We start from the raw sequence: 13,906 nt of genomic DNA, 5'->3' as shown, positions 1-13,906 counted from the left end.
TTCTATGACATGGTCAGATACTACAAATTACAACCAACCAACACCAACACAACTACACACAACACACAAGTACTGTCTGAACTACAATATCAATTCAACAACGCGCAACTTGCCGTAGTGGTTCGCCAGCTACAATATATTTAACTGAAGCACAATGAGCTATGACCCAAACTTTAAATATCGTCGTATCAATTATTTCTATACGTACTTCGGTTTTCTGTCTTTTATAACACCTGTATGTGTGCCTCCCACAGGCGCGACGTCTATCGCTTTCAGTTTGTTGCAGTACTTTCTTCCTGTCACTCCTGGCGTAGTTTGTCGCAGACAGTGAAAGTGTAACACGAGCAAGTTAACACGATTGGTTGTTCCGTTCGTATACAGTCAGTAAATAATTCACAAATTAGCATGAATGAACTCTATATTGTTAATTTATTACCTTCAAAACCCACGTTGGGCGCCATTTGTGACGCCTCCTATTTCTGCCTACTGGCACTTCCACGATCATCGGAAGTATAACGTCCTTCTTCTACGCCCAGCCATTATTCTTCAGCTCGTCGATATATGTGAAAGCGAGGTGACACAACACTATCTGTTAGCAGTCAATATTTGTTGCTAATGTCCGATCTTTGCACTAACTGGGGTTTCACAAAATCTTTTAATGTCTCTTTCGTTGATAAACTTAGATTCTAATTTGTACTGTCGCCTAGCTACGTTGTTTAGCGGTTGCCACCAAAGATCCTTCTTAACAGTTACAAGGCGACCGATTCGCGTTTCCAGATGAACTGATATCTTCGATTAGCGTAGCACATGTACACCGAATTAATTCCTTCAAAAGACACAGGTTTCATTTAACAAAGCACAACGTTTTATCCGTTTAAAATTATTCCGTTTTATATGAATGTGAAATAAACTATTGTTATTATTATTATTGTCCAGAGATAATCCAATACACGGATCAATTCTCTTGATACTCTGTTCGAAATGGTAGCAGACTGTAGTTTTTCCTTAACTTGGCTTTTATTAACATAATTCCTTCGATATGATTCGCTACTATGAATGGTCACACTTCAGTTCGATAATAAATGTCAAAACAGGTTGTACAATGAAAATTCAAGCTTCGACGCGCTGTTTGAATAGTAGCTTCGGCAACAACTGATGTTCTTAAACTGAGGTTAATGATATCGGCTGGTTCGAATGGCTCTGAGCAGTATGGGACTTATCATCTGAGGTCACCAGTCCCCTAGAACTTAGAACTACCTAAACCTAACTAACCTAACGACATCACACAGATCCATGCCCAAGGCAGGATTCGAACCTGCGACGGAGGCGGTCACGCGGTTCCAGACTGAAGCGCCTAGATCCGCACGGCCACATCGGCCGGCAATGATATCGATCTTTTATCGACTGAGATGTTCGCTGTATGTTAGCTTCATCTCATTTCTGTCAGTTTTCGTACCTTTGACAATAAATTAAACGAACAGACATTTACTTTCAATTAGCCCGGCTTCCAATAAACTTAGCTATCTGACACAGTGGCGCACGAACATGAGAGCCACGAATACTCAGGACTCAAATGCTAGAAGCTCGGACACTAAAATCTCGAACACAAAGACTTTCAGATTCAAAAGACCCCCAAACGCTAGAGACCCTCAGACGCTTAAGACTCCCAGACGCTAAAGATGTTAACGATAAGTGCGCTGGGTTTATATAGTAATTGTAAAACCAAAGGGACGTTCATTAGAAACTCTTTCAATAGAGCCCCTTGCTATTTTGCGTGTAATACTCAATTCAATTGGCTCTTATTATTCGTTTGTTTAATTTTCTCTATGTTAAAACTGGAATTACTGATTTTGTATGAAATTTTGGAATAGTTCATGCCAGTTCGAATAAATTTTAGTTTAAAAAAAGACCGGTTATTATAGCGAGTGGTTATAGGAAGAACGGGAAATGTGTAAGCATTCCTTGGAAAACATGTTAAAATTAGGAAACGTAGAGTTTTACGTATGTGTCGTGTAAGGTACGCTGGGTTATGCTACAAGCTCTTATTATACCTTAAAGTAGTGTTTTCTTGCGTCCCCTTATTTACAAAAACTTTAAACAGTTAGGATCCCTTTCCGTGTCGAGTTCACATACAAATTCCTTCGACCTATCCCACTGACACATTGTTCGTTGACAGTCAAACGGACGAGTGCTGACAGATGTTGCACTTCATGTAGAGAATACAGTGTCCACGGGAGAGGATACTTGGAGTATCTTTGGTACACGTATGTCGTTAGCCCTCCCATTACGCCCTGTCACTGCGTATGCTGATCGGTTGACAGCAATCAGAGCTATATTCAGCAACTTACCAACTGTGAGTCACATTCTTTTCTACGTACAAAAATCTGTCACTTGGTTTCTTTATAGAATCTCCTGTGTCTTGTTTCAAGAATGTGGTCTACTTACGTCTGCAACAGGAGAGAATTAAAAGCATGCGCTGCAGGTCTATGTTTGTAGGCAGATGGTGCAGGTCAGAGTGAGTTCCTCTCGTCTCTAGGTTCACAGCCCAAAAAACATAGATAACATTCAGAGAAAAGGTGGAGACTCTAGAGCAAATCCTACTTGATCAAAACGACGCTGCTCGAACTATCTCATGCACCATATAGCGCACAAGTAGAGTTCAAGGTCGAAGTTAACATGCTGGGGCTGTGGCCCCAGTTCTACATTTCTCTCTCGTTATCCCTCAGGACTACAGCAAGGCAATTCTTTCTGTTTCATTTGCCGATCCGTTTTCTAACCTAGATAAGATTGATCTAGAGAGCTAATAAAGAATACACAAATGACAAATTTTCTTAATATCGGAATCAGGGTCTCTTTCACCTGATCTAATCCACGACTAAGCTGCAGCGTTGCTCGCGGAACGCAGGGTCCTTTGGAACCGAGACAGAAGGAGCTGTTAGTTTGACCGAGAAAAGCACTCTTAAATACAATCCAAGACGAAAAGAATAGAGGCGCCACAAAGTAGTTATGCAAATTGCTCATAAACTGATGTTCATACACGTATGTTGTAAACTTTGGTGGTCGATGGATGAATGTGTGAGCTCAGTTTCACCGTACAGCTGGCAAAGATAGTAAACAGGGTACATGTCGATACCATGCCATAAAGTCTCGGTAAACATCGTTCCTTGTACTCGGTTGGTCAGTAACTATGCCTCGCAGACGGTCTGATGTCAGAATTTGAGAAACGATGTGTAGTTGGACTCATAGAAGCCGGGTGGAGTAATCAGCGAATCGCTCGACATTTGAATGGGAGCGATGCCAATATTCGATGATGTTGGAAGTAGTTGGTAAACCATGGCCGAACACGGTGCAAGAAGGAAGCAATCGACTTAGACAGACGACTGAACATGAAGATCGAGAAATCATCAGATAGCCACTCAGCTGAGCGTTCATTTGTGGCAAGTAGTAAACAACTGTTTATGACAAGAGATTAGAGTCTGGTGATGGAGGAGAGCCGCCGGCGTCAGTGTGAATCACTTAAACGGCTTGCTTATCCCACGGTGGGAGCCAGCAGCAGGACAAATAACGCTTTTGGCTACAGGTGTCATACACTTTAGATTTGATTACATTTGCAGACTAATCAAGGTTACTGAGGTTGTCCAGTTTATCTGTGAGATCGAAATAAATTTGTTGTAAAGGAAAGCAGTGAAGCGACTGACAGCTATTTAATTACTTGCTGATTACATTACCTGAGAAAAGCAATGACGCACTTCGAAGACAAGGTCAAAGAGTGTAACTTTTTACATTTGCACACCATCTGCTGATATGCAAATAATTAGAGCTGCAACTCTTCGTGACAGGAGAACTGCTGGCGTTGTAACCAGGCCTGGTAGCGCACATAAGAGGCGTGAACAGAGTCAGACGTTGGTTGACAACTACGAAGAACATGGAGGTGCAGCGTGCTCATTTGAGACAAAGTTAACAGCACCTGACAGAGTCTGAAAGGGACCTCATTGCAGTGCCGCGATCGGGAAGAATGGACTGCTAATGACTGGCGCAACTGCATTGCGCGGCTCCAAAGCGTTCGGCGACGAATCACTGCTCTGCACTTCCGTGGACGAACATTCGAGGAGGTCCCATTCTTGCGATGCTTTGGAAAAGCACAGCTGTGTTACACCTGGTGTCACGGTGTGGGGGGGCATCGGGTATGACTTCACGTTGCAGCTGGTATTGATTGAGAGAACTCTGAAGACAAAATAGTATGTCACACGGACATACTGCGCCCTCAGGTGTTACCTCCCACGCAATAGTACTGCCACACAATTTTTTAATTCGACAATGCTCGTCCACACATGTTATAACACGCCCGTGGGTACAAATGGCGGAGGGGTCTCCTTACCTGGTAGTCGCTTTTCGTTTTGTGACCGCGCGCCCTGTCCTCACCACGTACCTGATAATCCCGCGACGGTCGTATTGTTCTGCTCCACACTGCCGCTGGCTTGCCTGAAATTATGTATTTAAATGTGTAAGCGGATTTAGGAGAGCCACTCAACGTTAAGCACAACACTGTCCTACGTCAGGTATGAACATCTACACTGCTGGCCATTAAAATTTCTACACCATGAAGATGACGTGCTACAGACGCGAAATGTAACCGACAGGAAGCAGATGCTGTGATATGCAAATGATTTGCGTTTCAAAGCACTCACACAAGGTTGGCGCCGGTGGCGACACCTACAACGTGCTAACAAGAGGAAAGCTTCCAAACGATTTTTCATGCACAAAAGAGCAGTTGACCGGCGTTGCCTGGTGAAACGTTGTTGTGATGCCTCGTGTAAGGAGGAGAGATGCGTACCATCACGTTTCCGACTTTCATAAAGGTCGGATTGTAGCCTATCGCGATTGCGGTTTATCGTATCGCGACATTGCTGATCGCGTTGGTCGAGATCCAATGACTGTTAGCAGAATATTGAATCGGTGGGTTCAGGAGGGTAATACAGAACACCGTGCTGGACCCCAACGGCCTCGTATCACTAGCAGTCGAGATGCAGGCATCTTATCCGCATGGCTGTAACGGATCGTGCAGCCACGTCTCGATCCCTGAGTCAACAGATGGGGACGTTTGCAAGACAACAACCATCTGCACGAACAGTTCGACAACGTTTGCAGCAGCATGGACTATCAGCTCGGAGACCATGGCTGCGGTTACCCCTGACGCTGCATCACAGACAGGAGCGCCTTCGATGGTGTACTCAACGGCGCACCTGGGTGCACGAATGGCGAAACTTCATTTTTTCGGATGAATCCAGGTTCTGTTTACAGCATTGTGATGGTCGCATCCGTGTTTGTGCGACATCGCGGTGAACGCACATTGGAAGCGTGTATACGCCCTCGCCATACTGGCGTATCACCCGGCGTGATGGTATGGGGTGCCATTGGTTACACGTCTCGGTCACCTCTTGTTCCCATTGACGGCACTTTGAACAGTGGACGTTACATTTCAGAAGTGTTACCACCCGTGGCTTCACCCTTTATTCGATCCGTGCGAAACCGTACATTTCAGCAGGATAATGCACGACCGCAAGATGCAGGTCCTAAACGGGCCTTTCTGGATACAGAAAATCCTCGACCGCTGCCCTGGCCAGCACATTCTCCAAATCTCTCACCAATTGAAAAGTGTGGTCAATGGCGGTCGAGCAACTGGCTCGTCATAATACGCCAGTCAATACTCTTGAAGAACTGTGGTATCGTGTTGAAGCTGCATGGGCAGCTGTACCTGTACACGCCACCCAAGCTCTGTTTGACTCAATGCCCAGGTGTATCAAGGCCGTTATTACGGCCAGAGGTGGTTGTTCTGGGTACTGATTTCTCAGTATCTATGCACCCAAATTGCGTGAAAATGTAATCACCTGTCAGTTTTAGAATAATATTATTGTCCAATGAATATCATCTGCATTTCTTCTTGATGTAGTAATTTTAATGGCCAGCAGCGTATATTCTGAGACAATATGAAAATCACAGGTTGCACTGTTTACATTCTGAGTCATAACTGCTTATCCCAATTAACGTTCTTGATGTTTATCTGTCCACAATATCACTTGGACGAGCGTACGCGAAACCGACGCGAAGCGGGTGACTGTTAATGATGCGGAAGCCTTATGATCGAACGTTAGTTCTTACGCTCGTCACGCACTTTCGATTCCAGTCTTCCTTGTCACTAGTAATGATATAACACTGCTCATAAAGTTAAACTACTGTTCACAGTTCACAATCGTACGAGCGTGAGCGTAACTGTCGCGGCACGGCTGATTGTTGATGATGCGGAAACGCGATGACCGAACCCACGTTGTCACACTCGCTGCAAGACACTGGCACTTGATTGCACTCTTTTATGGTAACTAATTTTTACAGATTCACATTCGTTCATTGTCAGAGCCCGGAAACGGCGCGGATGATTGATGCTGTGCGACACGCAACGGGAGGATACTCAAATACGTTATCGGCTGCACTGCTCATTTTGTATTACGACATTACGCACTTTCCTCTGAATCACATCCATATTTCATCACCTTACTGTAATAGCAGTTGTAGTAACACTTGAACTCCCATAATAACTATGCCTCTCACATGCAGAGTTACCCCAACACAACAGTTCCGCGTCCCGTGCTCGACTCTGCAATCGCGCTGCCCGCAAAGATACTCCGCAACTAAGCCAGCAATATGACAATACACCTACAGTGTCATGTGTCTCTTTGAACTATCTGTTTGTTGTTGAGGTATTACCATGGCCAGCGAGTTCCCAAAATCTGTCCCCGATAGAACATGTGGGAGACCGCCTCGCGGGTCTACATTGTCCTAGTGCCAATAACCTCCAGATCAAGAACAAGTTACAATAGTTGTGGGCCAACTTGCCTCAGGAAAGGATAAAAAGGCTTTATGACACTTTCCCCAGTCGAATCTTTTGCTTACATCCAGGCAAGAGAGAGGTCCAGTGTCAAGCTGATTATTAGTCTCACACTCCCACATGTTTTGTAAACTTCTCTAGCGTTTGTAATCACTAACATAACATCACATACTCTGTCACATACCCTCATTCCTATGCTCCTGCCACTCTTGCCAACTTCACTTCATTGTTAGGTAATGTAAATGGTTTTTACACGTAGATTCGGCTGCTTAATGCATTGTTTGCTTATTAGGGAGGAGCCGGTTTCAAGTCCCCGTCGGGCTGCCCCGATCAGGATGCTCCACGGTTTCTCTCAATCATAGCAAATGCATATCAAATAACAATGCTGTCGACTGTGTGCTAAACCAGTAAATCACTCCTTGTTCTTTCGATCCTGTACCACGACCTGTTATTTGGAAATCACTGTTATCTTTCCAATTTTACAGATATCAGAGCTCTCTGAGCGTTTCAAAGTCCGTTTTGTTAGCTTTATCTTGAATTCTGAAACTGAATTTGATAACTCATTTGTCAACAAGTCTGCACAATATCGAGTATAAAACGGAGCGATGCGTCTGATACTCATAGGTGCGGGTGGAAGACAACAATGAACGCGTTGGCTATATTGCTTTTTGCCGTGGCCGCTGCCGTTCAGGTAAAATGTGTTGCAGTCACGTTAGCACATATACTATAAGTGCAGCAAACAGACTGAGTCATTAAATGGCGATTTTGAACATTGTGTAGATTATTCTGAGGCTACCGTCAATGTATTCACTACGTTTAACCAATCTTACCACCCAACTTACATCAGAGCTTATGTAGACTGGTTCAAACAATTACACAATAGAACATTACACTTCTAAGGGATGTCAGTGTGCATCGTAGAGCGGAACTGTAGTCGAAAAGCCAGTTGTGTACTGATCGGCTGTGCTGAAATACGTCGATTTGACTATGGTTAAGGTTATACCTGGTATATTTTTTATAACAGGGTTTGATTTATACTCCCAAGTTATTTAGTAGCTGTACTAATTGATAATCTCATGGATTTTTAATTGAACTACATTGAGGTTCATTGGTTAATATCACATAAATCATACTTACATGATAATCATAATAAGAATCTCCAGAATGAGATTTTCACTCTGCAGCGGAGTGTGCGCTGATATGAAACTTCCTGGCAGATTAAAACTGTGTGCCCGACCGAGACTCGAACTCGGGACCTTTGCCTTTCGCGGGCAAGTGCTCTACCAACTGAGCTACCGAAGCACGACTCACGCCCGGTACTCACAGCTTTACTTCTGTCAAAAATATGCAAAATACGCAGTTCCATAGAAACACAGAGTTCAAAGGGACATAGAGCATCAAATGATATAAATTTGTCAAATGCTAGTGTGCTTGCTAGGAAACATCTATGACTATAGAATTTTGTTCATCTAAGCCGGAACTACAAATTCTGATCTATACTTTACGAATTTAATCCAAGAGTAAGAGAAAATGTAGCTTTCTTACGAAAGTATTGTCCTTTTTCTAGTTTGGTGACATATAATGCAATTTTTTTTATCTTTTTTCTCCAACTTCCTGAAGTAACTCACATTCTAAATATTAAAATACCACATCATATGAAGAGAGCAGACTTTGTTGTGTACAAAGTCCAGAATCAATATCTATGATAAAGAATGGAAACAAGGGTGAATCTGCAGCGGCAATGTAATATGTAATTATCGGCATTCAACGAGTTTTTCTGAATGTGGTACAATTTTAACATGTTCAATAATTTCCGAAAATTTTATTATTATTATTGTTTCAATTTTTCAAATTTCTCCAATAAATTTCACTGTTTCTTAGGAGCAAATTGTGTGAATACACTATGTATTCTATCTTAAATAATTTGTTAGAATATAGTGATTCAGGTAGTTGAATAACTTTAGTAGCACATCAGTTCTAAGAGAACTGAATGAAAGCTTACAGACTATATATGCACACTAACAACATTTGTAATGTAAACCATTTCATATATTGCCATAATTTTCACAACAGAACACCTGATTAACGAATGCTTTGTTTCTATTGAAGCATATGTCCTAACTGGCAAAAGTGCAACCCCCACTCTCCCGTTTTATTATCGAGTAATTCTGTTTAATTACATTTCATGACCGCCATCAATCAAGAGCCTGAAGGAAATGTTCTGAGCATTGCAGATCCTTTGCACCATAGTGAGACAAAGTTTCGACTGGATATCCACAGCCACTGCGATTCCGCACTTGTTAATACGTTTTGTACATTAGATCTGCTGTTATTACTTCATGACAGGTTCAGTACGGTATTAATTTCACTTAATTTAGGTTCTCTCATGTTTGTGTTGAGCTTCACATCCTTTGAAGATTTACTTGGTCATACAACCACATCAATTTTAATGATTTTGTGTGGACTATTTACTCATACTGTTTTGACTTCATAAATTCTGGTTGTTTATGAATATGTAGAGGGGTAATGCATGTAACTCGCAACAATTTGTAAAACAATTTGTCACCACAGACGCTATCCTGCTCTATTCTAGTTCAGTATTAATATACCAAATAATTTCCTACCTTAGTTGATTGTTTATAAACTAGCTGTTTCCTCTGCCTGTGCTTGCATATCAGTAGTTTTGTTAGGATGAGTGATGGTGAGTAAGCTACTGTACATGAAATAACCTCAGCTGCCCTCACGTGTCTGCTTGTTTGGGTAAGTTTAGCTCAGGATGTGTGCCATACACGGCGCACACCCTCCCCCTCCCTTCATCACATCACCTACTTCAGTTCACAACAAGGCTGCACGCACACAACGTTGTTGCTAAGTGGTGCAAGCGTGTTCCATCTGTTATTTCCCGTTATTTCATTATTTTAGGTGCAGAATTTTTTTTAATTTCTTAAACATCCTATGTTCTTCCTCGGAATTAAAGCTATCTCTATACCATATTTTATGGTTCAGCAGTTTAGTTGTGAAACCATAACTCAGATACTTTCGCTTATATCATAGTACAGCACGGATTAAAAACATTGAAGATTCTGTAAGCATTGTCTACGTTATATTGAATCGTATTTCGTAAAACATACCAACCAAAAAAAACATTTTCTCAAGTACGATGAAGTTCATAAGTCAAAGAATAAACAGCTTTTTCAAAGAGAAAATATTTTCTCCTAATTTGCTTAATATTTTTCAAATCAATAAATTTCTTAAATTACACACTTTTTTATAGTATCCTGCGTTCTTCCATAGCGTTCAAGCTATCTCTATACCAAATATCATCAAAATCGATTCAGCGCTTAAGTTGTGGAAAAGTAACAGACAAACACCCATTCGCATTTACAGAACCTTAAATTACGATATTTTTTCTTGATCCGATTTGACAGAACACAGCCTGTATGTTGCCACAGTCTACGCTCAAGTTACCTGTGAAAACCCCACTAAAATTCGTCTTTAAAATACAGAGACAACCACAACGGTCTTACAGCATCATTATTAGTATAGATAAAGATATAGAAGATGACGTATTTTCGTCGTATGGTTTTGCTGAACACGATATCAACAAAAATGTATAAAATTCCTTTGTTGACAGGCGCTGCCCCAGTATGCGACGCTACACCGCAATCTTACTCCTATGGTGAAGACAAAGCCACTTGTGCGTAAGTATTTCTATAATGTACGAGTACCAGAGAAAAATTATGTTTCACAGCAGTATTTAAATCACTCTTACTTAATCCTCGAATCCGTGACATTTTATAACTAGTTGCTTGCTTATTGGCGACCTTTAAATCGGCTTATCACAGAATACGCATTTCTCGTAGCAGCAGAGTTATACGTCGCAAATTGTGTGCCATTGCGTATCGCCATAGTTCTGTCTATCACTATTTAGCTATTGTACATACACTAGTTCAGTACATAAAATCTCTTTTAAGTCTTTTCTGCATGGTCATTCTAGCAAACGTTCTTTGCATATGTGATATTCATGTCCAAGGTATTATATAAAGTACCCATGAAATAACTGTAGAATCTTCGCATGGTGCTACCTGCCTCTCTACATTCTCGATCAGTTGTTATTTCCGCCAAGTCCTCTGAGCGGGAAACACAGTGTGTCAAACCTCTGTGGCACGTGTGTAGTATCCTGGTGCCTATAGTACTATAAGTAAAAGCTGGGGGCGCTAACCTCACAACAACAGTCATATGGTATGATGAAAGACCCTTGATGGAAACAAAAGTACAAAAGTGAACACAATGTGGAGCAAGGATTTTCTGCGACATCTGTAAGAAGCAACTGACAAAAAGAAAACAAACTCTGGACAGCGCTAACAACATGATAATGTAACAAGTGAAGGGGACTGGATAAGTGGTACTATTGTTTTACAACGTACTTGACGCTGTGGTATGACGTAGTAAGCGAGTTCGCTTATTGAGAACGGAAAAAATCCATCTCCATCAGGAACTAGATCGACTGATCCCTCCGAGAGTATTGATCTATTATCCACCATAAAGCGAAAACTCTGTGCTTATTTGGCTGTTAGGTTAAATGTTTCTATTAGTTACCGATTAATACAGGTGCCATCTTCGTCAACTCGGAATGCGCCCTTCTTACATAACATGCTGATAGCCATGTATGAAGGCAAATGCAGTGTTTCTTGACTTCAAAAATGCTTCTTACTCATTACTACACAAACAGTTACTAACGAAATTGCTATTGTATAGGATATAAAGTGAAACTCGTATCTTGTTTGAGAATTTGTTGGTCTAAGGCGCGGCAGTCATGGACTGTGCGGCTGGTCACGGCGGAGGTTCGAGTCCTCCCTGGGGCATGGGTGTGTGTGTTTGTGTGTTTGTCCTTAGGATAATGTAGGTTAAGTAGTGTGTAAGCTTTGGGACTGATGACGTTAGCAGTTAAGTCCCATAAGACTTCACACCCATTCGAACCTTTTTTGAGAATTTGTTAGTATGGAGGGCACATCATGTTACCTTAACAGGACAGTCATCTATAGACGTAGAACTCCAAGCATGCCGCAGGGAAGTGCGTGGAGACCATTACTGTAAATATTGTTATATTAATTACCTGGCTGTTAAATTTAATAGTTACCTCAGATTTCTGTAGATGATATACTTACCTTTAATGAAGTACAGTGTGGAAAATGTCGCACAAAATCATGTCAGATATTAATAAGACTTCAAAGCTGTGCTAAAATCGGAACCTTAAATGTTCAGAACGTTGAAATTGGGAATTTCACAAAATGGGAACAGGTAGTATAAATACAGAGTGCGGCAAAAAGACCTCCTGTTTTTGCAGAGGCCACTGTGTGAGTTGTCATGGGGTTACTGATGTGGACGAGGTATCGATCAGTAGCGTACATGCCATTTTCAGCAGGCGCCTTCTCTCTTCTTGAGGAGAAATCGTCTGCCCCCTACGTCACTTGATTTATTACGTTCTGATTCTTTTTTTTTTTCTTTGTGGACACTTGAAGGCTGAAGTGCACAAACATATACCCACAACTCTGCAAGCACAGCAGGAGGAAATAACCCAGGAAGTGGCTACCATTACACCGGAAATGACACGAAAACGGACAGCTCCTGAAAAAGGCTTCCTCAATGTGTCAGCAATGGAAGACAACACGTACTAACTTCTTTCTTTATTTGTAGCTACCTTTTAAAATACGGGAGGACTTTTTAACAGATCCTGTACAATGACTCATGATCGGAACCAATAAACTCATACAAATATATGGGTGTAACAGTTTGCGAGTTGTTAAATAAAATCATCGTATAGGCTCAGTTGTAAGTAAAACAGGTATCAGACTTCAGTTCATTGATAGAATATAGGGAAACTGCAATTAGCCCACGAAGTATATTACTTGCAGAACACTCGTAATGCAACCCATCCTGCGATATCACTCATGTGTGTCGGACCAATATCAGATAGGATTGAGAAGGAGTATCTGCCACTTGTAATGCACTGCGGGTCGTATTTTCACAAAGCAACAGGAAGCTGTATTCAACTGGAACCAAGTATTGGCCTCAAGATATGTAAGGCAGTTCAAGTATTTTCAATAACTGCTTAAATTAAATGTCATATAAGAAAGAAAAACACTCAAAACTCTTACAGGATGGTCCTTCATTTGTTGATCATCTACACTAGTCTCGCAACATATGACTTACTAGCAGTTTTTGATCTTTACCACTAGGGCAGCTCAGGGTTAAGGAAGTTATGTACTTCTGGCTGGCCCTGTCGCAGAATTATATGTCTATGACCTACGGTAGTGAAGCGCGACACCGCCACTTCTCTAGGACCGGAGTTCTAGGCAACCCATAGCAGCCCCTAACTATTCCGCATCCACGAGCGTCAGCCATTAGAATGGATGACGGGCGAGCTAGCGCCATCATCAGCAACCCCTCTGAGATTAACCAGTGGGATTTAACGGATCCGCCAGCCCAGTCCCACAGCTTGCTCTTGGTGGGAGACTCGCATTGTTCTCAAAGCTATCATTCATTCTGCTGGTTCTGCCATAGATGCCACGTTGTTACTACATATCGACGGTTTCTGGTCGTCTTCTGAGCAGGAATTAATTATTGCGTCGATTAATCAGCACTTGCACGTACAACACTTGGACATTCTCTTAATGTGTCTCTAAAGTGAGCTGACTCATTCGATACCTCCTAATATCGTGTTACCCGGGATAGTGAAGCAACAAGTCGTTGTAAGTCCAATGAATAAATATTGAGCTTTACTGCCTCCATAGCCATTCATAATTGCGAAAGAGTTGACAGTGCAGGATTTTGTCCACGTACTGACCTCTCTATTATGGTATAAATATTCTATGGGGTTCATGTCGGGAATTCTAAGTGGCCAAATCATTCGCCCGAGTTGTCCAGAATGTTCTTCACACCAGTCGTGAACAACTGTGGCCCGGTGACGTAGGGCATTGTCGTCCATGAAAATTCCATCGTTCTTTGGGAACGTGAAGTATA

General features: G+C 41.9%; 2 protein-coding genes across 2 annotated transcripts in view; both read left to right on the top strand.

Moving 5' to 3' along the window:
* Positions 1–7,385, top strand: part of LOC124775629 (brachyurin-like) — a 66,986-nt gene extending 59,601 nt beyond the window's left edge. The window contains exon 6 of the mRNA XM_047250457.1: positions 7,369–7,385. Within this exon, the coding sequence (XP_047106413.1) occupies positions 7,369–7,385 (17 nt within the window). The remainder of the gene's footprint in view (positions 1–7,368) is intronic.
* Positions 7,386–7,518: 133 nt separating this feature from the next.
* Positions 7,519–13,906, top strand: part of LOC124775628 (brachyurin-like) — a 55,787-nt gene continuing 49,399 nt past the window's right edge. Inside the window, exons 1-2 of the mRNA XM_047250456.1 lie at positions 7,519–7,574; positions 10,518–10,584. Of these exons, the coding sequence (XP_047106412.1) occupies positions 7,527–7,574; positions 10,518–10,584 (115 nt within the window). The 5' untranslated portion in view covers positions 7,519–7,526. The remainder of the gene's footprint in view (positions 7,575–10,517; positions 10,585–13,906) is intronic.

The sequence above is a fragment of the Schistocerca piceifrons genome, chromosome 2, assembly GCF_021461385.2.
Source record: "Schistocerca piceifrons isolate TAMUIC-IGC-003096 chromosome 2, iqSchPice1.1, whole genome shotgun sequence".
NCBI classification, from domain to species: Eukaryota; Metazoa; Arthropoda; class Insecta; order Orthoptera; family Acrididae; genus Schistocerca; species Schistocerca piceifrons.
This window is presented reverse-complemented; position numbering and strand designations above follow the sequence as displayed.